This window comes from Sprattus sprattus, assembly GCF_963457725.1.
Source record: "Sprattus sprattus genome assembly, chromosome: 13".
NCBI lineage: Eukaryota > Metazoa > Chordata > Actinopteri > Clupeiformes > Clupeidae > Sprattus > Sprattus sprattus.
The window spans coordinates 4,923,865-4,946,928 of NC_137911.1; the positions used below are offsets into that span (position 1 = coordinate 4,923,865).

General features: G+C 43.3%; 1 protein-coding gene across 4 annotated transcripts in view; it reads left to right on the forward strand.

The window, feature by feature from the left end:
- The window catches only part of supt3h (SPT3 homolog, SAGA and STAGA complex component), a 93,352-nt gene that overhangs the window by 40,130 nt on the left and 30,158 nt on the right, over window positions 1-23,064 (forward strand). For all 4 annotated transcript variants that reach the window (XM_080850053.1, XM_080850052.1, XM_080850054.1 and 1 more), the window contains 2 exons: window positions 5,889-5,973; window positions 22,278-22,364. In XM_080850053.1, the coding sequence (XP_080706179.1) occupies window positions 5,889-5,973; window positions 22,278-22,364 (172 nt within the window). The remainder of the gene's footprint in view (window positions 1-5,888; window positions 5,974-22,277; window positions 22,365-23,064) is intronic.

Consider the following 23,064-nt stretch of genomic DNA (forward strand, 5'->3'; position numbering starts at 1 on the left):
AACCTGACCCTGAGGCTCATCTTTTGTGTTTACCAGTATAATTGGCTCATTCCTGGGATTGCCGTAACCTATTAGTCCTCTATCTTAATCGAATCTAAGGACTCTGTTTGGCTGTTTGAGGTTGGAGCTTTGTCTGGGGTTACACTATGGATTGGTATGGTGTCCTAAGTATCCCTCTTAAAAAGCTGTGTGGAAGCAGTTGGACTCCCCAGATGAGAATACAGAAGCCTTGCTCTCCTAGCTTCTCATAGCCAGCTCGCTCTGCCTGGGCGGGTTAAGCCCTTTACATACTTGTGGCTTTAACGCTCCGAGCCGTCTTTTGATTCCCTATCTCTCTGAAAACATGTGAAGCTTTAATGTGATTAGGGCAGAGGGAGAGAGCACATATCAATAATCACCCACTTATCATCATTATTCAGGTTGCAAGAGCAACAGTGATTTGCAGGTAACATGTGTTTGTGATAAAGGAATTCTCCTGGGGCCTTTGGGCAAAGTGGAGCTGGGTTCATATGTTAGGGAGCACTCAAGTACAGCTGGTTCCTCTGCAGAGGTTTGGTAGAAAATGAAAGTGCCCCACATATATAGTTGTTAGTGTTTTGGCCTCGTAATGGATGGGGTGTTTCTGAGGGCTTGACATGTGCACCTTTTCAAACGGGACAGCAGACAGTCTGTTTGTCAGTCGCCTTTGTGTTTCTGTCTTTCCAAATGGGACAAGAGATGGATGAGTTGCTTTTTCTTCAAAAAAGACAAGCTGTACACCACCCTAAGTTTCTGAAGGGGTTCTGATGATAGCATGCATGCTTTATATCAATTCAGGGAAATTATTTTAAGTTGATGGTAGTCTGCCAAGCCTCCCTAAATTTGAACAATTTTAGATATCACCCATCTTTTGGATCTTCTGGCAAAGTGAGATCATTAAGCTTTTGAGGGAGATGATCTGGGCAAGCCAGAGCGAACGGACTAAACTCTGGCCCCTCCGTTTCGTGCCAAGTCATTTATGTATGGAGCTAATATGTCAGGCTCTGCTTACAATAGTATTTTCAGTTTTTGCATGGAACGGCTCCCTCTGACCAGACATACTCAAATAAGCTCTCCATAATAAGTGCTGAAGGTCTCAATATTGCCTGCCAATGCATTGAACAAAATAACAAACTTTGCCTTCAGTTATGACTAGAGCTGCTACGTATGTTTATTTTCTTGGACAGTCTCTGCCAATACCATTACACATTTTTAAACAGACAGATTGAAGGAAATTGTGTAGTTGAGCAGGACACAGTTGAACATGTACGCACAACCAACAAGGTCAAACCTTGACATTTTACAGAAGTGCAAGTGGGGCAGTAAAAGCCGTACCCTGCCGAGCTGCCCATTTAATGGCACCACATTGCTGATATTTTCTCCCTTAAAATGTCTCTTAGTTCCGGCACCTCTGAATATTTTAAATCTTGTGCGTCCAGTGTTAGCCCCTGTATCAAAATGAAAGAGTGTCTTGCTGTCTGGAGGCCTGCACCCCACAGTGCTAAAATAGATCTGGCCCAGCCCAACCTAACCCACCCAATCGCTATAAACGCCTTTTAGCCAGGAAAGCTCCACGGCAAGGCCAGTCAGACACGCATTGGAAACGCATTTCAAAACGGAAAAATAAGAGAAAACCTGGACAAGTACTGAAGCCTCCTCTGAGCCCTTCGTGCTGGGCTTCTTTTTTTTGCTTCAGTCCAAGTGAGAAAGATGCTGATTCTTCCGGTTTGCAATGAGCCTGGCTACCCACACAGTCTTTCTTTACTGAGTCCTTGTAAACCATCTATCACACGGCACATCAAAGGGAGACATTTCAAAATAAAGAAAACATAAAATCTATTAAAAAAGAAGATGTTTGTGTGTTTTCACAGGATGGAGCAAGGATGACTGTTAGGAAAGATCATACACACACATTCCAGCCATGTAGTGAATTAGTAAACAAACTCGTGTTGTGAAAGGACTAAACACATTCGCTTTATTGCTGCGTCTCCCTAAGCCCAGAATAGATGGGTTATGTGAGACATCCCTAATGCTGTCTAGTGCTGTCTTTGACATCATACTCTCCATTCGCTGATGTGAAATAGCATGTAAATAGCCCCAGACGGACTGACTGTGCTCAGGGACATTGTGTTAGGAGTAGAGGAGAGGTCCGTCTCACCTCCCCTGTCAGTGCACAGCCTGTGCCAGCTCAGCCCAAAGTTCTTCACGCTAACCTGCAGAAGTGTCCATAAAATAAACACCAGTTGTTTTCCTGACGTTTATCTTGGGTGTGAAACTGCTCAATGGTCTAGTTTTTACTGCTTACATTTGGATAAAGGCAGTTTCTGATGGAACAGGATAAATCTACTTCTTCTAGGGACCTAAGCTGTGCTTAAGTCAAGCTGCGGAATGGGTCTGCCCAAACCCAACATATTATCCCTTTGTATTTTTCTCACACAAGTGATTCAACTGTGGTGTTGTGTGTGTAATGAAAGACTTGTGAACTGGTAGAAATATACAAATAAAAAGGCCACTGTTAAAACAATAGATCTGGCTGTCTGTAACCTCACTAATTGTGTTGGGTCTGGAAATTCACTCAATGAATTGAATCTGCTTCATTTTGGTTAACCCTACAACTATTATTGCAGGGCGCTTTTCATGCTTTTTAAAATTAGGAATCGTTAAAAAGCCATGTTACTGTCACCAAGTAGTAAGTACTAAACTAAGTAGCTGTTTTCTTTTTATTAACCATTTCCGTCCATAGTTTGGTTATGAAAATGGATGTGGTGATTTAAGAGATTCAGCTTTTTTTTCTTTTCTACTGCTATGGCCTAAATACTCTTCTCAGTTGAAAACCTGATGACTGTTGGGCTATCTTCTGCTGGTTGTATTGATTATTTTTGCCTCGATTACCATATTTTGCTCAGCTGTACTACTTAAAGATGACCGTGTTTATGTTCACTTATATCATTATTCTTGTGATTTTTTTTCTTCAAAAAAACCCTTTATGACCTTCACTCATACCTTGTCCTCAACAAAGCAACAATGCACAGAGATGATAACGCCTAGTTAGTTGGGGTCATAAGTTGAATATGGACTCTGTCCAACTCCCAGTCTGTAATTCAAACAAGGCTGTGGAGAGTCAGATGTGGAGGAATGCTGATGCACTGATAGGAGCAGAGGATTGTTCTTCCCCTGACTCCGACTCCAAAGAGCTCCCTATCATTTTCTTTAAATAGATGCGCACATCCAAATCCATAAATATTGGCAGGCAACTAGTCGTCAGGGCTCTCTGTGTACTTTTCGGCGTTGTATATTTGGAATTTAATTGTACAGTTGTTTTTTTCCAGGCATCAGGGTTGTCAAATCAATGTGTTTATACTGTCCCTACTGGCCCCTCTGATTCGGCGCCAAACTGGAGTAGTGGTGTCATTGAGGGAGGCATGAGGGGGCCTTCCCCACACCACAAGTAAACAAACACAGGCCTCCAGTTCACGGTATGCATTTGGACACAAAGCTCTATCCAAATACCCAGTCACTTTTAGAAATCCAATTGTGATTTGGCAGTCTTTTGTTTAGTGTTGTATATGCAGGCACACAAGCATGGCTGCTGTGCAGAAACAGATGCTTGTCAGGAGTCTGTGAGTGAGGAGATCACTGACGGCCATGACTGCCGTGCGAAAATGTCAGCTACTACGACAAATACTTGTGTCATATTAGGCTGGAAATTAGAGCCAAGCAAGAGAGAACACATGTTAAAGGCACATGAATGCTCGCAATTGCAGTTTATTGTTTGTGCTGTTTATTACTCCATGTTTCATGTCCCTGCAGTTGTTGTTTGTCTGCTTCCCAGCACATCTTAATTGTGTTCAGAACCTATCAAAGCCTCTTGATTGGGTCTCTTAAACTGAAGCTTGTCCAGCCCCATAAACTGCACTTTATTTTGGAACAGTTGTTGAGACAACAGACAAAAGAGGTTTCCCTCGTCGTGCGGAAAGAGAAAATGATTGATCGTTGTCCAGTCTGCAAGCTCCTAGAAGGTCTGTTGTCTCGAGAGTTTCCTGGTCTGAACTGAAACGGCTTTGTGACTAAACAAGTGGAATAAATTATGCAACTGGAGCGAATTACTGATCCTCCTCTGGAAGTCATTTGGATTAAAAATGTATTCATGTGAAGAAAAGAGCGAAACAGGGCTGTAATAAAAGTTAATTGACAGGGTTATGCCTGAGATATCCAATATCCAGATGTATGGGGAGCTTTTTTTTTTTTTTTTTTTCCTCTCAAGGGTAGGTGATTCTGTATGTCCATTTATGTGTCTTGTTGGGCCTATAAGAGGCAGAGACAGCTGGTGAACTGGTATTGGAGTAAAAAGAATCCTCTGTCTGTTTTGCAGCTAGAAATGTGTTTTTTGGTCTAGCTGTGACTGTAAAGAGAAGAACTAAATATCTCTCTCTTTTTCAAAGGCAGCTCTGACAGGTTAGGAAAAAGATAAGGAACAGATTAGCTTTAATAATCCAGCTCCTGTTGCCTTAAGCATCTGTCTTGCATATTTCTCCTTTTGACTTTCCTCCTACGCGTAGTGAATTGCTTCCTGATCCAGAGGTTTGGGGTGGTCTCGTCTCCTTAGTCCCTTTGCTCAAGTAGTACTCAATGCAGATCAAGACATGACATAAGATAAGGGGAAATACCTGGCGTCATTTCACAAAACAAGATAGGAGAGATACATCTGCAGAGTAAAAAAGAAGGCATTATGGAACACGTGTGTTCTAAATTGCACTCATTGCAGTTATATTGCAGGATTTCTCAGTATATAAATAGAATAGAAATATAAAAGCCTCAATTTTTATTGTATTTGCATACAACGAAATTTGGAATATACAAAAATACAAATATATACCAAGAAATACTTATTCTTATTCAGTCCCCGCCCTGGCGTTTCACCTAAAGCAGTATGGAGTCGTGAGTGGCACACTGTTTTCATATGCCAAGCTTCAAGCCCAGGGGAGATCATTAAGGCCCAATGAAAGAAACTTCTAGAAGGAATAGCTCAAATAACCATATGTCTTAAAAGCCATCTTTGCTGACTGTACGCCTGATGTTCATTTCAGGAAAGTTATTTTTTTTGTTGCACCGAGCATAATGGTGTACGCCACTCTGTCTGTTAATGAAGCAGAATCAGCTTCAAGCTTCCCAGGGTCGCTTCCCATCGCGCTTTCCATCTTTCCCTCCTTTAAAACGGCGGTGTGTGGCCGCTCTGTGGTTTCGCCTCTATTGGATGAAACCACTGTGTCGATATTAAGCACAGTGAATGTGGGGAGCTTTGGCAGGAGTCGTGTGGGAACATGCTGTGAATGTAGGGCTTCAGTATTTGTAAACAGCTCTCTGGCAATGCACATAGTGAATACAGTAAAGGCAATCTCAGCCTGTTGATGTTTACAGCCGAACCCATGGGTTTGGGCTGGAGAAGGGACCTCTTTGTCTGGTGGAATCGTTTTAATGATCTCTGGAGAGGCTTTCCTGACACATGTCATTGACTAAACAAATGTTGTACTGAGGAGCACGGTAGCGACACACATTCCCATGCGGACACACACACATACGCAAAGAAACGATCACACCCAATATAAAGTACACACATGCACGCAGACAGACAGACAGACACAGTGTAGTTCTATCACATATGCTGTAGAGATAGAGGGAGGCCAAAACAAACCTCTGCTCTCGCTCTGTTATCTAGGATCCTTTTACAATGTTAATATTTTAATTCGAATTTCAATTAAGCGTATTAATCATAATAGCACAGCTGATGGACAGTAAGATAGGAAGAATAATTTACTGCTATTGATGTTACTGACTTGTTTCTCTTGGACCGGTTGACTGTTTCCCTGCAGGTTTGCCCTGGGGGACTCCCGTAGACCCTTACATGACACGGCAGCACTGGTGGAGGACATTGTCCACACCCAGCTCATCAACATGGTGAGTCTACCACTGATCCCCTCACAGACAACAACACTACTCTAGCTTAGCCTGTACTGAAGGCAGTCTTTCATAGGACATCTTAATGGAAATCACTTTCAAGCTTCCATACTCACTACATGCATACCCATGGCATCAGAAGAAAGATCAGAACCTCAACTTCCAATCTATATCTGACTAGGGATGGGAACCGAAACCCGGTTCTTGTTTAGAACCGGTTCCTAATGAGCCGAATCTTTGGAATCGTTAGCCAAATTCAAAACCGGGTCTGTAAACGGACCTCTGTGCCGTTTGCGCATGCGCGAACTCTTAAAAAATCAGACCGCAGCAGAAATGGCAACTAGACAGAAGCGATCTAAAGTGTGGCTTTATTTCACTCGAACAAATGCAAACATGGTCACTTGTAACGTCTGTAAAACATGTATTTCGTCAAAGGGAGGAGGTACATCTACTATGAATAAGCACTTGAGCACACAACATGGTATTAAATTACAAGATTGTCATGTTTTTGACTAACTAACGACGGCGCTTCATCCCTAACTTACCAAGGTAAACTCCTCAAAATGTTTTATCATAACGGTGTTACTCGTGTGTTATCAGCAAACGTTTGCGTTGTCGTGTTAACCATAACTAAACTTAGCATTTAATTGCTTAACAGAATGGGCGATGTTGGACATTGTCATATAACGTAGGCTAGCTTAGCTGTAGAATCTTCTATTTTCAGCCGTTGGCTTGAGGCAGAGGCAGTGCTTGCCTCCCCTCTGTTGGTTCTAGAAAGTTTGCTGATAACACACGAGTAACACCGTATGATAAAACATTTTGAGGACTTTACCTTGGCTTGGTAAGTCAGGGATGAAACGACTCCGTTAATAATGGCGTTGCCTAGCAACGCGTGCAGCTCCCTAGATATGGATACGTTTCTCTTTCAATTCAGTGGCAGCAATAGTTAAGTTTTAAATATACTGAGTGCCTAGTTTGCGAATCATCTTTGTTCAAATACGTATGTGAGGCATTGTGTGCATGATACAAGTAAGTATGTTCTAGTACGTTATTGTGTTTGTAGTGGGTTCTACATTGCTATTAGAAGCGTTAAGCATAATAGTTCGCAATTAGCCATACAACCAAGCAACCTACAAGAAAATATACAGTCCTTCAGTTTACTCAATAACAAGGTCTTCATGTAAGATCAGACAATTCAACGATTTTGTTAGTGCCATTTTATTGCCAGATTTAGTTTATCTCAAGAGTGCAATGAGGGAGGGGTTTAGATTGGACTAACTTAAACTAAACCTGGATGTATTGTAATGTTCCAACAATTATGAGACATTTCCTGAGGTATATCTGCTCTGGAAAAGAAAGATCAGTAGGTAGCAGAGGAAGGGTTGTATAGGGGTTGTTTGCTATTTCACTCATTCACTCATACACTCATCTATACAGTATAGATGAGTGAATGAGTGAAATAGCAGTCAACAGTGCTCTGCAATGTCAATGTATAGCTTTAGAGTTGACACTCTCACCACATATGCATTTAAATATTGTTGTTTTATATTTAGTGGTTTATATTTAGTGGCAAGAATGTCTCTTGTTTTTTAATAAAAGTTTTTGGTTATTTATGTAAACATTCTGTTTATGGTGTGTGCAGCATTCTAGAAATTTATATAAAAGAACATTAATGTAAAAAACCTGTTTGTGCTCTTTTTTCACCCCTTACCCAATAAGAATCGATAAGAGAATCGATAAGGAATCGAATCGATAAGCAGGAATCGATAAGGAACCGGAATCGTTAAAATCGTAAAGGTTCTCATCCCTATATCTGACACAAAAAAAACTATTCCAAATTATTGAATTAATATTCCTCCTTAAATTAAATATGTGAACAAATATATTGCTTTGAGATTATGACTATGATTATGGCCATTTATATTTTTCATGACTATCAAAGGCCTCTATGTCTAACAAATGGCAAGACCACTGGCTATACGATCGTGCAAGGCAAAATGCTGTTAAACTAACCTAACTCAAAAGAACGACTAAAGAAGTTCAGAACAGTAGAATCAGTTATCGTTAGGTGTCCACTGTAAAATAAAATAAGACCTTTTTGTGACATTTTGGATACAAACCAAGAAGGGACATTTAAGAACTAGAATGCGTTTCGTGAACGAACTGCGAGAGTGTGCTTGCTCTGTTGCGGCCATGACCTTTGACGTTGCAGCCATAACATCACACAAAGGATCAGACATGGGAAGAAAAGTATTAACAGTCTGAGTAATGTAACCAAATTTGAAGCATTTGAGAGAATTTGCATTTGAGAGAACAAGTGCCTTGGAATTGGGGCAGGTGTCAGTGAAGCACAGCTGCAAGCCAGTTCAAAGACACCATTATGATGTCACAAAGCCGCAGGTGTCAGTGAAGCACAGCTGCAAGCCAGTTCAAAGACACCATTATGATGTCACAAAGCCACAGAGTTCTGCCATGCAAGTCTATGGGGAAAAAAGGTGATGAAAAAGAGGAATAAAAAAAGAGTGACAAGGAGTATCGCCACGAAAAGATATAGCAGGTTGCACCGGTTCGGGCCGGACGTTTCGGTGTTTGAACGGCGTCTCTATCTCAATCGGGCGAGGCCTGATTCGTCGCAAGAAAACACGGCAGAAAGGAGAATAAGAAAACATAAGAAGAACAATAGTTGTGCTTGTCCTACGGGCAAGCACACTAATTATACTTAAATGACTTTGGGTTGACCACGACTCATGTGATGCCTATGGTTCAATATGTCACAGTCTCTGCTATAGAATGACACCTCAGTCATCACGATAAGCCAATCAGACAGCAAATATATCCATGAAGAACTAATGACTCAAATTGGATTGGAAAACTGGCCTGTCAGTCTGGCACAAGGAAGGCATGCACTCAGTACTGTTGTGCAGTTACCATGGCAGCTTCACTCATTGCTTATGTGGAAAACATAAAGTAATATGTTCCTTGAGTGGTCCCCTTCAAAATGACAGATAGTCTTTGCCCCACTCCGTTGGCCAATAATCCACAATGTTGCCCCACACGCACGTGCCAAATAAGAAATTCCCCATATTCCAACTTGAAAGACTTTTGATTGGGATGAGATTTGACTGACCACACATTTCTATGTAAATATCCCTGAGCAGTATCCCAATCACACCCACAGTAATCTAGATCTAAAAGGGCTGATGGGTTATCTGTACCATGACTTCTGCAATCTGCCACCCTCCTATGGTAACACTGCAAAGTAGGCCTCGGAATTTGGGTCTGAAAGTGGATGTGAAATGGACAAAAAATGCCAAGATTTTAAGAGGCTAGTGAACTACAGTGGCATTTCAGCTATTTCACTGCACTGTCATTATATGATTTTTTTTTCCAACTTTTTTAATTATGCCTCCTTGCATTCAGTTAGGTTTAAGAAGTCATGCAGACAGCAATGAGTTAAAAATGAAACTTTTGTTGTTGGGGGGACAGCTGACGCAAAGCCGTTGAGCTTGCGAACAAAAGGCTCAGACATTTACAGCATCTGTGAAAACGTTTTAAGGCAGATCTGTAATTAAACAGAAATAGAACAATCACAAGCAGCAGCCCCGTCTCTGACCATTTTAGTTTGCACCATTCCAAAGGGCCCGGCCATTTCAAAAAGCTTCCCAGAAATCCCCTGCAGCAGATTCTTCTGAAAGTTGATCTCCATTCAACTCGGACTGAAGACAAAAAAACACAAAGGCTCAAAGCAAAGTAAATAGGCCTGCTTGCAAAGTCAAGTGCTGTCATTTTTTAAGTCAACACACGGGTAAACCCCCCTGTGCAAGCACATTATCACAAGCTAACCACAAACAAAATGTACTGTAAGGTCAATCTAGTTTTCTGAATACATGTGTTTTCAGTGCTTCATAGTTCAAATCATAGTGCATGTATCTTAACTATGAAATATTAGCTATATTAGATTGCTATTAGATTATTAGGTATATAAGCCCTGTAAGCTTCCCAGTCACATATGATGTAAGGTCATAGTGCAAAATACGGCATTCAGTATGTAATTGTACAGTTACAGTATACAGTATATAGTGTGTAATTGTACAATTGGTATAATTTGACACTCTAACATCCTACTAAAAAGTGTGATGTTTAAATGCCTGTGGGTGGGGATGAACTTCATTAGCATGTCATGTACAGTAGTCTTGAAGCCCACATGGCTTCCCCACAGGGGTTTATTTGAACTGTTCAGCCTCCCACTCTTATTCCTGTGTGTTGGTTTATGAGAGCGGGGGGTGGTGTTGGGGGACGGGGGAGTTATCTGCGGAGGGTCAACTAGAGTAGACTACGACACGCAGTGCTGTTTTAACCTTTCACCTCACCGCTCCATGGTGCCCCTGCTCCACAATGAGGGGGAAAGTGTCTCACTAAATTCATTGCTTTGACCTTTCCCCTCTGGAGTCTGGACCTCTTAAATCACGCAGTGGAGTGCTGTGGTGTGTGGTGTGGTGTGGTGTGGTGTGGTGTGCACTGGGAGAGGTGCGGGGACGGGAAACCCTCGCCTCTCCTCTGCAGTTTCACTCTGCCGGCAACCAGAGGCCACGAGGTGAGAGAGGAAATCTGCCTCTTTTTGAGGGTTTGCTGCGGGACAGGTCCTGTTCTTTCATTCTTTCCTGTTTCCATGGCACCCCCACAGAGTAACATTAGCCGGAGAGTGGTAGGCTTTGCTAACATTGTTTGGTAGGCATGATCTGTTTATAATTGGAGGCAACCTATGATATTGGTGGGTGTAATGTAAGAGGAATTGAATGATCTGACCACAGGTTCTTTTGAATTTGAAGTTGATGAGTTACTGAGTTACAATTATGGCTGGATGGGTCAAGTTGGGTTAGTATGGTCCCTATATTTCATGCTATGTGTTTGGCAAATAGATATTACAAATCTCTTCAATTCCTATAAAGAAATCCCACCTGAAAAGGTGTGATTGTCTCAGTATATTATTTTAATTTGTTAACATATGTCATAAAGACCTGTAAAAAGGTTTACGTATAAAAGATGAATCAAAAAGGCAACACTTAACATTTCTCATTTAATCCCATGGCCCAATTGTCTGCTTCGCATTGTGGGTCATCACAAGATGCTCATTGGTGCTGAAAGGTCCACCAGCACCTTTCACTAAAGAGCAGTCCAGTGGGCGCACTGTTGTCCAGCTGGCCCATGGAACAAACGTAGAGCAACGAGACAACACTCACTGGCGCGCAACCCATGAACTCATTCTGTTGAAGAGATATGAAGTGTGTCAGAGATGACACACTTTGAAAAGATGACAGAAGTAAGAAGAGCCCTTTTAGTTGGAGCATTGCAGAGCTAATGTATTTGACACCTTTGCTGGCTCTAAAAGTAAAGATGCAGCTGTGTAGCGCAAAGAGATCAAAGTAATGTTTTACGTCTTGTCTGATGGTCCAGCTAGCTGGGCCATTAGTTTTTGTTCTCAGTTCCAATGTAACGTCAGTGATTGCCCTCGCTCCCACTACTTTTCCTTACCGATGAGCCGGCTAGAGAACCTTGCCTTCAAATCAATGTCATGTTCAGACAACGTGATCAAACCGCTCTTCTCTGGGCCCTCGTCCATGTATTCCTTAGCCCTGTATTTCACTCTGGAGATCAATGGAGGCAGTCCGAGTTCTGAGGAGCTGCTCTGGAGCCCTTGGCCTCGCATCTGTTTCCCTAAACCTCTGCAGCATACAGCTGCCTTCCAGGCCAGGGAGGAGGAAACGTCCTTCCCCCCTTACCTCACGTCCGGGAGCGAACCCTCTTGTCTTGTTCACTTAATGCATTAATGTTAACTGTCATATGTTTGCGCCGTATTTTCAGACAGTGGCCACTTCCAGACAGATTTATATGGCGGCTGCTCTGACTTCCAATCAGATGAACGCCAGGGTTGGTGTGGAATAAATCCCCACACTAAAACCTATTGTGGAGCCCACTTGCCAAACTTAAAAGCCTGGACAGCCCAAAGTAATTTAGTGACTGCTCCCCGAGGATGTATAACTCTGGTGTGGAGGTCCAGGGCCGTATATAACACAGCATGCTCCAAGGAGAGCATGATAAAGTTGTAACATGCTCTCTAAATATTGTGTCATGTAAAGCTAACAGGTATATGTATGGGCACAAAAGGCTGTTTTAACGCAGTGCATTGAGTAAGTACAATATTAACTTTATTGAGGAATATTTTGTGTTGCCAACTGATGTTACTGCAATGGCAACTGATGTTGCCACAATGCTTATTGCTGGTACTTATTTTAAATTCTGAAATGGGCCAATACTTCATGGGCCAAACAAATGTTTTGTATATTTCTGTGTAATGGTTTTCATATGTGAGTATCACATATACAACTGATCACAGGCACACAGTCTCTCAGAGACTTCCTCTGATATCCCTCCACTCATTTGATCAAGACCAACTGTTCACCTCAGAGTCTGTCTTTGACTTTGTTCTTATCTGCACATCTCCTGTCTTCTCATCTTTCTGTTTGGAGGTACGCTGTCAGGAAAGGCTGACTGTTTGTTATGATAAAATGTGTAATGCCACCCTTTTGAATGTTTATTTTTACGCCACCATAAATAACCCCATCGGTCTGAGCCGTAAGCATTCAACAGAGCATGATGGTGATAACCCTCAATTAATCCCCAGCTTCCCCTCGGCGGCATTTATTATTCTTAGGAGAGGCCAGGTGTAGCCCGGTGGAGTGGACTGTAATTGTGTGCATGCTACTTAGGCAAAGACCGCAGTGGTAATAAACCAAATTACACAATAAATTCTTCCCAGATGGCCCGCAAACATTTCTTGCTTCTCTGTTGGTGAGTGTGCAGTGTGTGTGATCCAGTGTAGAACACATGGCACACACAACTCACACACACACACACACACACACACACACACACACACACACACACACACACACACACACACACACACACACACCATCTTCTTCTGAGCACAAACGGTGATATCTGCATATCTATGCAGGCCCACTGGCATTCACGCACATACAAACAAACACACACACACACACACACACACCTTCCATGCACATGCTCACACACACATGGTCACTCAGAGGCAGTGAGACTGCATAGTGTTTAAATGTTTGCTTAGGTGAAAGATTGTTTCCATCCAGCTAATCATTAGGCCTTGCAGCAATGCCTTGACATCCGCTGCACCCACACCCTCACCCTACCCAACTGTATTAGCTGGGCTGTTTTCATAACCTCTTAATTGATGCCTGGCGTTGAAAGCTATTTGGTGCCTTTCTAAAAACAATGGCGCTTTTAAATATGGTGAAGTCTGCTTTTTGTCTTAATTTTGTTTACATTTTATCAGCACCCTTAAGGCTTAGATTATTGGTCCATATGAACTACTAGTTGATCATGTCAGAGCCTTCATGCTTAAATGGATATTTCCATTCTTTTAGATGATGTTTTTACTGAATGAAAGCGGCTCCATGTGTGATGGGTGCACCTCGTGAGCCAATCGTGTCTTGAGAAACAGGAAGGGCAGAGGGCTCTTCTCTTGGGTCCTTCAATCCAGGCAGAGTGTGTGTGTGTGTGTGTGTGTGTGTGTGTGTCTGTCTGTCTGTCTGTCTGTCTGTCTGTCTGTCTGTCTGTCTGTCTGTCTGTCTGTCTGTCTGTCTGTCTCTGTCTGTCTGTCTGTCTGTCTGTCTGTCTGTCTGTCTGTCTGTCTGTCTGTCTGTCTGTCTGTCTGTCTGTCTGTCTGTGTGTGTGTGTGTGTGTGTGTGTGTGTGCGCGTGCGCGGGCTGTTAACTCCGGTGTATGCTTTTTTTCCCCTACATTTCCTGGCCAGTCTGTATGCCTCCTCAGTTTTCACTCTGTTAACATACTTATGTGTCCTTATGGGCTGCCTATGGAACATGCAGCAGTAATCCCACCCTCATATGCAGTGTTGGGTGAGGACCTCATGTCTGCATGTGTCATACTGATATCTAAGCATCTCCCACTACCTGTTATTGCACTGGCTGAATGCTGTGGACTTTTTATTTATGTATGAAGGTATCATGTGTCAATGGGTCTAATAACAACTGCATTAACAAAGGCGTCTTAACAAAAGGGACAGAACTCGTCTCTGGCAGTGAGTCATGATGAGTCATGAGCTGCCCATCTCTGATTAGTTTCATGATTTGTTTTACTCATTTTGTTTGTGAAGACCAGAAACAAAGTATTCAGTCATCAAACAGATCTGCTAGATCTGTTCCGTTGACGCAATCTCAACTCCCTCGGAAAAAAAAGGGGGGAAACTTCACCACAAAATAATATTGAGCCTATTAATAGTTAGGCCCAAACACAGTCTCACATTGTTAATTCAAAGTTCATTTCAAGTCAAGACTAAATCAGCTGCTATTCATATTCCACACACTCAGCCTCAGATGGGAGAGTAATAGGCCATCCAAGACTTACGAGGGAGACTCACATTGACTGTGACCTTAACAGTGACCCTGGCTGGGAGTCAAAACCCCGGGTTCCCTAGAAACCTCAGTGTTCACTCCATGTCACAGGGAAACAATTTGTGTGCGTGTCTTATGCTCTGGTTGGCAACTGTGAAGTATTCTTCCTGTTAAGGCCTGATGAACATGAGAGTTTAAGGCATGATAAACTGAGCGAGTTTATTAATAATGACTCCTGTTTCGTTTGTGTAAAAGTGTCATTGCTGATCATGGAAGTGTTTTTTTAATCAGTGATGACCCTGTGTCTTTGTGAACAAAGTGAAATGGGTATGTGTTCAGAGAGAGGTTAGGTCATGTGTGTTTGAAGATCATTACACTGACCCCTAGTGTTCAGTGACGTGGCCTTGTCAGAGATCGTGTGTCTGAAGGAGCTGGGTCTAGCTCTCAAGTGAGGCTTGTGTTTTATTTGAACGTATCATTAATGAGGGAGTCTGTGTTTTTCTCCTTTCCATTAGTTATATTACATTTTCATATTAAATCAATTATTATTTGAATATTAACATAATTAGCAATATTTCACTCATGCTATGAGATTTGTTATGAGAACACTTAAGTGTACTGTTTTATGGCATCCATTACAGGTAGCACTACTCAATTCTCCTTGTCTGGTAGGTGATTTGATGTACTGCTGGTGGGTCCTGGTGCTAGATGTCAGCCTCCTTCAGTAACCCAAACAGAGCAGTGAAAAGCCATCAGGATTGCCTGACACACTCCATGTGAATCAGGGTTCACTTGGCCGCTTCCTGAGGCACCAGGTGCAGAAGTTGGCTGGATCCGCTTTCACAGGCAGTTATTCTTAAGAAGTTTCTATGATTCCTGTGTTTCAGTCCATCCCAAGGGCCTTGTTTTTGCTCCTTCTTTTGCTACTGCAGCAATTTCTTTATACGACTGCTTGAAATGGGGCCACCATTTTGATTGGGGACATGAAAATCTCCCCCTTCTGTGTCTGTAATAAATGTCTATCATACAAATCAGTGTAATTACCAGAAGCCAATTGCTAGAAGTTTAGATGGGGCTGTCTGCTAATATTTGAACCATGTATCTTTTTCTTGCATGATACATTTTTATGGGCTTCACTGGCTTCAGTGAAGTTCTCTTAGCTGCCTGTGGACTATAAATGCAACGTTTTGCTGTCCTTTCATTTCTCAGATTTGAAGTTGAGCTGGGCAGACATTATTGGAATCTCTGTAATTCTTCAATTATGTTTACTTCTGATTTTGAGGTAGCTTGCTAATAAAAGATAGCTTCACAGTTTGTCATGAGGCTAAAGCCTGCTAGCTCCCCATGAAATTTACTTCATAACCGTAAGGTAATTTGCCAGTTGTTAAAATAATCAGGACCTGCACCTTTGCACGGAAAGCGGAACAGTTCCAGTCTGAGCCAGGGCTTACCCGCACCAAATCAGGCTCTTCAGCAGAAGGGAAAACCTTGAACCTCAAAATACTCAGACTTGTTTATGTTTTTAGAGGGTGTTTGTCTGGTTGTCTTCTCTATATTTCTGTTGACTCCTGTTGACTTTGTGGACATCTGCGCCACGGGTGGTCCCTAACCAGCGACAAACCTGTTTTACTTGAGATTATTTTTTAGCAATCAGGTCAAAAAATACTGCCGTTCCCCGCCATCTTCCACTATGTTCATGTTCTGAGAGGCCATTCATGCTGGTGGACTGTGGTCGGTCTGGTTTTTGCGAGGGTCTGGTCTGGCAACGTCCTAACTGAAACCCAGTCCTTCGCCCCGGCCCCCTGCCCCCACACACGCCAGCCGTGCAGTGGGGCACAGAGAGCCACTCGCCCGGATGCCGACAGGCAGCAACAGTTTGGGGCGGTGAAGGTATGCATGAAATTAGCATGTCACGTCTCCTTCAGGTGCTCTTCCTGAGATATGTCAGAGGCCTGCAGCGTGCCGGAGCCAATTAGCCGCCCGCTTCCTGAAGAGAGGATGAAGTGAGTGTGAGAGCTGCTGGAGCCGTGGCAGGAGCCGTATCCTTGGACTCGCTCTGTGAGGGTCTGGAGGCCCAGGGTCTGGACTGAGGGGTTAGACTGACTCTATGAGGGTCTGGACTGAGGGGTTAGACTGACTCTGTGAGGGTCTGGAGGCCCAGGGTCTGGACTGAGGGGTTAGACTGACTCTGTGAGGGTCTGGACTGAGAGGTTAGACTGACTCTGTGAGGGTCTGGAGGCCCAGGGTCTGGACTGAGTGGTTAGACTGGCTCTATGAGGGTCTGGACTGAGGGGTTAGACTGACTCTGTGAGGGTCTGGACTGAGAGGTTAGACTGACTCTGTGAGGGTCTGGACTGAGGGGTTAGACTGGCTCTGTGAGGGTCTGGACTGAGAGGTTAGACTGGCTCTGTGAGGGTCTGGACTGAGGGGTTAGACTGGCTCTATGAGGGTCTGGACTGAGTGGTTAGACTGGCTCTATGAGGGTCTGGACTGAAGGGTTAGACTGGCTCTGTGAGGGTCTGGACTGAGTGGTTAGACTGGCTCTATGAGGGTCTGGACTGAGGGGTTAGACTGGCTCTGTGAGGGTCTGGACTGAGTGGTTAGACTGGCTCTATGAGGGTCTGGACTGAAGGGTTAGACTGGCTCTATGAGGGTCTGGACTGAGGGGTTAGACTGGCTCTGTTTTGTTCTTTGCCTGTTCACAGCAACAAAGAGTGCACTGCATGTGTGACGGCCTCTGCTCCACCCTCCTCTGTTTTGAAGAGAGCAGCGAGGCGATTCCTGTAAGTTGCTATTAGTGTCTGTGCTATCACAGAGATACTGGCACAGATGAGGAGCTGCCGTTGTGTTTACTCGACTGCTCTGCTCTGCTCTGCTCTGCTCTCAGGGACTTCTTGTCTCAGAACAACATTGATAACTCGGCCTGCCAAACACCATCATTAAACCACAAAACACAAGCAAAATATTTTGTCTGTGCAAGCGGTCTCGGAATTCAGCTTCTTGCGATAATCTTGCTCTTGTATTATGTTTTGAACATCAGCTCTATTTATGACTGTTGTTCTTGTCCGCTCTCCTTTCCTTCACTCTTGTTCTGTACTGAATTGTGATGGTTAAAGCAGTCCCCTCTCAAAGCGTATGTACACACTGTATGTACTCTATTCAGGTTTGGTCTTTTTGTGAGTCAGACAATTCATATTAGTCTCAGTTTAAGACTCTATGAGCACACCAAAAACTGGGTAGCTGAAAATGTTATGGACAGCGTGTGGAAGAAGTCCGGCCCTAGCAACCAGGAACAACACAGACTGCTCTGACCCTGGTTTTGAAAACACCAAGTATCTCTGTTTGCTTCCTTTTCAAAGGGAACACTGCAATTGATCTTTACAAGGAGGCTGTGACTGGAATACTCCCTCCGCTTCCTGTTACCTTTTCCAGTGTAATCAAATAATGGATTTCATTTCAACCCTGAGCAGTAGCCGCGCAGAGGAAATTATGTTCAGCAGGCGTGTTTATTTGACTTCTGCCATCCCATGCCATGAAAGCTAGTCCTTTTCTTCCTGCACTGTAACGTGACATAAACCAGCTTGCCGAGGCCTATGTCACTTGAAAATGTGGTGTAATTAAAAATGATCCCTTTAATTAGAGCACAAGACTGGCAGGCTCTCTCTCTCTCTCTCTCTCTCTCTCTCTCTCTTTCTCTCCCTGTCTATACCTTACTCCCACCATCCCTCTTATTCATTCCCATATACATAGCCACTCCATGTCTGTGTATCAGGTGTGGAGAACCTCAGCCCTCTCCTGTAGTTTAGTGCCTCACCAGGCCTCTGATTTGTGCACTTCTGATTACAGCAGACATTTGTACATTAGTACATTTGTACATTTGTAAGGGTCCATCGCTACTTTTCTCAGCACGTGTTGAAGAAGAAAAAGCTGTTACTGTGCCTTCTCTGGTGGTGGTGGCATCGGCTTGAAAGGTAATTAAGGCGAAAGTGAATGTTTCAGACAGGGCAGACCACTTCAGACCAAGGCCATGTGTTAAGAGGAACCATGTTCTGAGCGCCCGTGTTTGTCCTTCCCTTGCTGTCCGGTTTCACTCTTGGTTGAGTTTCAGGACCGCAGAAACCATAAACTACTATATCAAAAAGGCAATAAACTGAATTTTTCCTCTAGCGTTTCAGAGGTGTGATAGGAGCTCAGGCATCCCAGAAATGGTAAAACAGTCCTTCAGTGCCCAACCGAACTGTCAACAAAGTGGGAGAGAGAGCGAGCTACTGGAAACAGTCCACAGTGATCCCACTGTTCTGCCTGGGCTAAGGCATCCCTCATGGAAAAAGCTAACCAACAGACTAACTTTGATCACTCTGTAAAATTAGAGCAATTACGTGAATAATCCTGATATATAGCAGAGGACCATGCAGTGAGCCCAACGTTTCTAAATGGAAGCGGAACGTTTATTAATAGGAGATGCATAAAGTGAAAATGATTTTAACCATTTCATACCAGCGTTAGAAACGGCTCCCTGTCCTTATCGTCCCATGTCAGTGTGAGGCCCTTGTCCCTTACAGGAGTCCCTAGGATGAACTGCACTCGATGGTATTACATTTATGGGATGATATTTACTGTATTCTTTTGGAAACATAAGACACATTCCTTATCATTTGCTGAAGGTGGGTATGTGAAGATGTAATAAGTGAATTACATTTTTCAACTGTTGCGAATTTCTGCAAATCTGACAAAATCAGCTATTCTGTTGTTTCAGGGAATACTAGGTGCGTGTATTCATATAAAGGTCATAGTATGTAGTTCTGAAACTCTGACGCCAGGCACCCTGCTGATAGTTGTTACTTTTGGAAAGGGAATCCAAATTTGGGGCACGTACACGCCGTAGACTGGTTGATTATGTATGCAATCGAAACCCATACCGCTGTAGATGTGACAACCACCCAGTAATGAAACCACAGAATATTCATTTGTCTCCATGTAATCGACCATAGTATGTAAATGAACAAGACACATTAAAACAACCGTATGATAATGTCTTTACTGCTTACATGGCCCTTCATATTATATAACAAGTTGTATGGAGCAGCATTGAGGGACCACACAGTCTTTTCTGCACTTATTAAAACATCATAAAGACTGGCTAACTTGCTTTTTCTGCACTCGCGCCACCAACAAAGGCCTGCCTGTGTTTCCCTCCCGACTCTAGCCTTCCCTCCCCTCCCCTATCCTCCAAAGGTTCTGGAGGAATTCAAACCGTTCCCCTCAGAAGGGCCATTAGATGAGACTGACGAAAGGTTCCCTAGTCGCCTTTTGCAACCACTACCAAGGCTCTTTCTGGAGCCAGGAGGTCTTTCTCCTGTTCTTCACCTCATCTACGCCTACCACGCACACTCACACACACACACACACACACACACACACACACACACACACACACTTTCTTTAAGCCCATACAGAGAGCATGTGGTCTCAGGCCTGGTTTGAGTTTCAGTACAGCAGTCCTGCTGCCGTTACGGAATAGATGAGGTTGAATGTGAGTTATTGACTGCTTGACTACATTCGCCTTTGTGATTCTCCTGTATGATTTTTTTTACATGACTTATTGTCAACTTTACATTTCAGTTATGAAACGATCAGTTCCACCACTGCTTTTCAAGTACTGTAGAGCACTCAGTCTGGTCCAGTCTTCAAACCCAAACTCCACATGCTCTTAAACCCCTCGTGTTTAACAGAGTAAATATAATTAGAGGTGTCACTCGCTTCCCTGGCTTGTTGTGTGATTTGGCACCATTAGGGGTGCTATATAAAGGTAGGGGATGTGCACTAAAAGGCATTCTGTCTATAAAAAAGTGCCCGTCTCCGAACGGGAGCGACAGACATGGCAGCCAGTCTGTCAGCTTTGGTGGGACGCCAGACCAGAGAGATCTAAATTAAGCGTTGCCGGCCCGTACCTGGTCTGAATCAAAACGGCCCCTGTGCGCGGCGGTGTGGGGGCTGCTCACACTCGCTGTCCCACGCTGAGATGTGTGTTTGCAGGCAAACATATTCATGACTAACAAATGTTTACAGTCACCTAAAAATGACTTACATGGAGTTCTGTACTGTTGCCAGCACAGGTAAAAAGCAAGTATTTTATCCAAAGGACTCCTACACAGTTTGGAGGGTGGGAAATTAGGTGTGACCATTACCAATCAAATAACTATAATTTTCAGCAAGACCTTTAACACTGTTCTTTACAGTTTATCATATTTTATATCAGAGATGAATGCAAAATAACTATTTTATACTAAGTACAGATATTTCTATACCCAGTCATCTCTACAGACAGATAATCTTCTAACAAATGTTTAAAAATCGCAGACTAATAAGCATTGTGTATTGAAACAGTTCATCTGTAAAGGTGTAAATAATCCAACAAAGCAAATACTTTTTTTTTTACCGCTGAATTCCACATAGTAACTCACACAATGTTGTTTTAACACATTTATCACATCAGGCGTGTTAGCAAGCCAATACCGTTTTAGCATTTAAAAGGTTTCTATTGGCAAGAACCCTCTTCCCTTATGTTTGGCAATTCCATACATTTATTTTTAAGTTGTAATTTGTTTTATATGCTGAGTTTAGGAGGACAGGATCCAAGTCCCAAGATGGCACTGCACTTAATCAGAGTTGTTTTGAACTGATTTAAATCAGTGGTCAAACTTTTTAGCTCTTTTCTCACTGCAGGGGTTAAGGTTCAAATGATCAGTATGTTGACACGGCAGTCTTTTCATAGAGCAACAGAACTCGTTTAATTCCGAGGCGTGGGTTTTATTTGCTGATTTCCATGTGGACAGCTATCATTTTGTGAGGAAGGTGACAGTGATAGATGAGGTGTTTTGGGTCTTAGGCAATAAAGCCAAATTATAGTGCTGAACTGAAAAGACATTCTTCATCTCTCTCTCTCTCTCTCTCTCTCTCTCTCTCATTCCCCTTCTCTCTAACTCATTCACTCTCACTCACTTTCTCGCTTTCTCCAGACCTTGTAAAGATTTTTTCCATATGATTGCAGCATCCCAATGGCGCTACTCGGGCCCTAATCTAATTAAAGTGAAGTCCTTTAATTCATTACATTTGAGCTTCACCCCCAGAATAAAATGAGTGGCTTAATAGGCAACCTTTGCTTAGGATCTGAATAATGGAAAGGACTACGTATTCCACACCTACACATTTATTTTTAACTGGTAGAGAGTAATATGCCCTTTGGTGAAGTTTACTTTGTGGAAGTTGATTCAATATTTCCACTTGAACGGTGACTGGAAGCCTCTTCATGATCTTCTGAAAACTTGTAGGCCGTCTGACTGAAAACCTGCTAACCAGGAAGCATTATGGAATCATAGCTTACAGGATGATGTTCGACGATGATGTAGACATGCCAGACAACTTAATGTTTACCCTACTAGTTGCACTCTCAAAGATCAGACTAGAGGATTCTTGTTGCTCTATCGATCCATGTCAGAAGCTCTGTGAAGTATGGGAATAGAGTCCTAAGTCTGAAAGGACAGCACGGCATGGATGTGAAGTGAACTATCAGGCTGTCAACACACATGAGTTGTCAGAAGGGGCAGGTTGTCTGGCAGCTCTGCCTCGGACTCGGACTCGGACTCCACTCTGGGTGTCCGTCTAGATTTCCAATAGCAGTGGCAGATCAAGATTTTGTGCAAACACATCCCTGGATTGTTATTATGAATTGCTGATGACTGCAAAAGACTTAGGTACTTAGTAATCAAATCTCTCATCCCCCCTTCCTCCTCCTCTCCTCCCCTCTCCTCTTCTCTCCTCTTCTCTTCTCTTCTCTTCTCTTCCCCGCTCCAGCTCCACCAGGCTGCTGAAGTTTCCCTCATAAGGGGAGCAAGAGTCATATCAGCTGAGGACATTCTGTTTTTAATGAGGAAGGACAAGGTAAGGACAGTGGCATCCAAGTTCACAGGCATGCAGGCACACACACACGCACACATGCAGCACACACACATGCACGCACGTGCGCACGCACACACACACACACACACACACACGCACACACACGGCACACACGAGTACCCAGTGTCACGTCAGTTTGCACCAAGAAGTCCTGTTCCATTACAGCCAGGATCATGCTATTTATGTTACATTTTCTCACAGGCTCATATGCCGTTTCATTGAGTAAAACATAAATGTTAATACTTGGTTGCTATTCTTTGGTATATTCCTAGGAATTGTTTTTTTCCTTTTCTGCTCCAGTGAGTGGTACATCCCATAGAGGTTGTTCCTCTCTCTGTCATGCTCTGGTTTCATTAGTAATCCATGAAATGTTCCCCCCTTTGGTTTCTGCATCAGTTAGAAAAGACAGTGCCCTTCCTCTCAGAACTGCTCAGATTTATGACTTTTACTACTGCACCTCTCTCTCTCTCTCTCCACCCCCCCCCTCTCTCTCTCTTTACCTCTTCTCTTCTCCCTCCATCTCTCTCCACCCCCCTCTCTCTTTCTCTTTACCTCTTCTCCCTCTATCTCTCTCCACCCCCCTCGCTCTCTCTCTCTCACTCTTCTCCCTTCATCTATCTCCACCCCCTCACACTCTCTCCACCCCTCTCTCTCTCTCTCTCTCTCTCTCTCTCTTTACCTC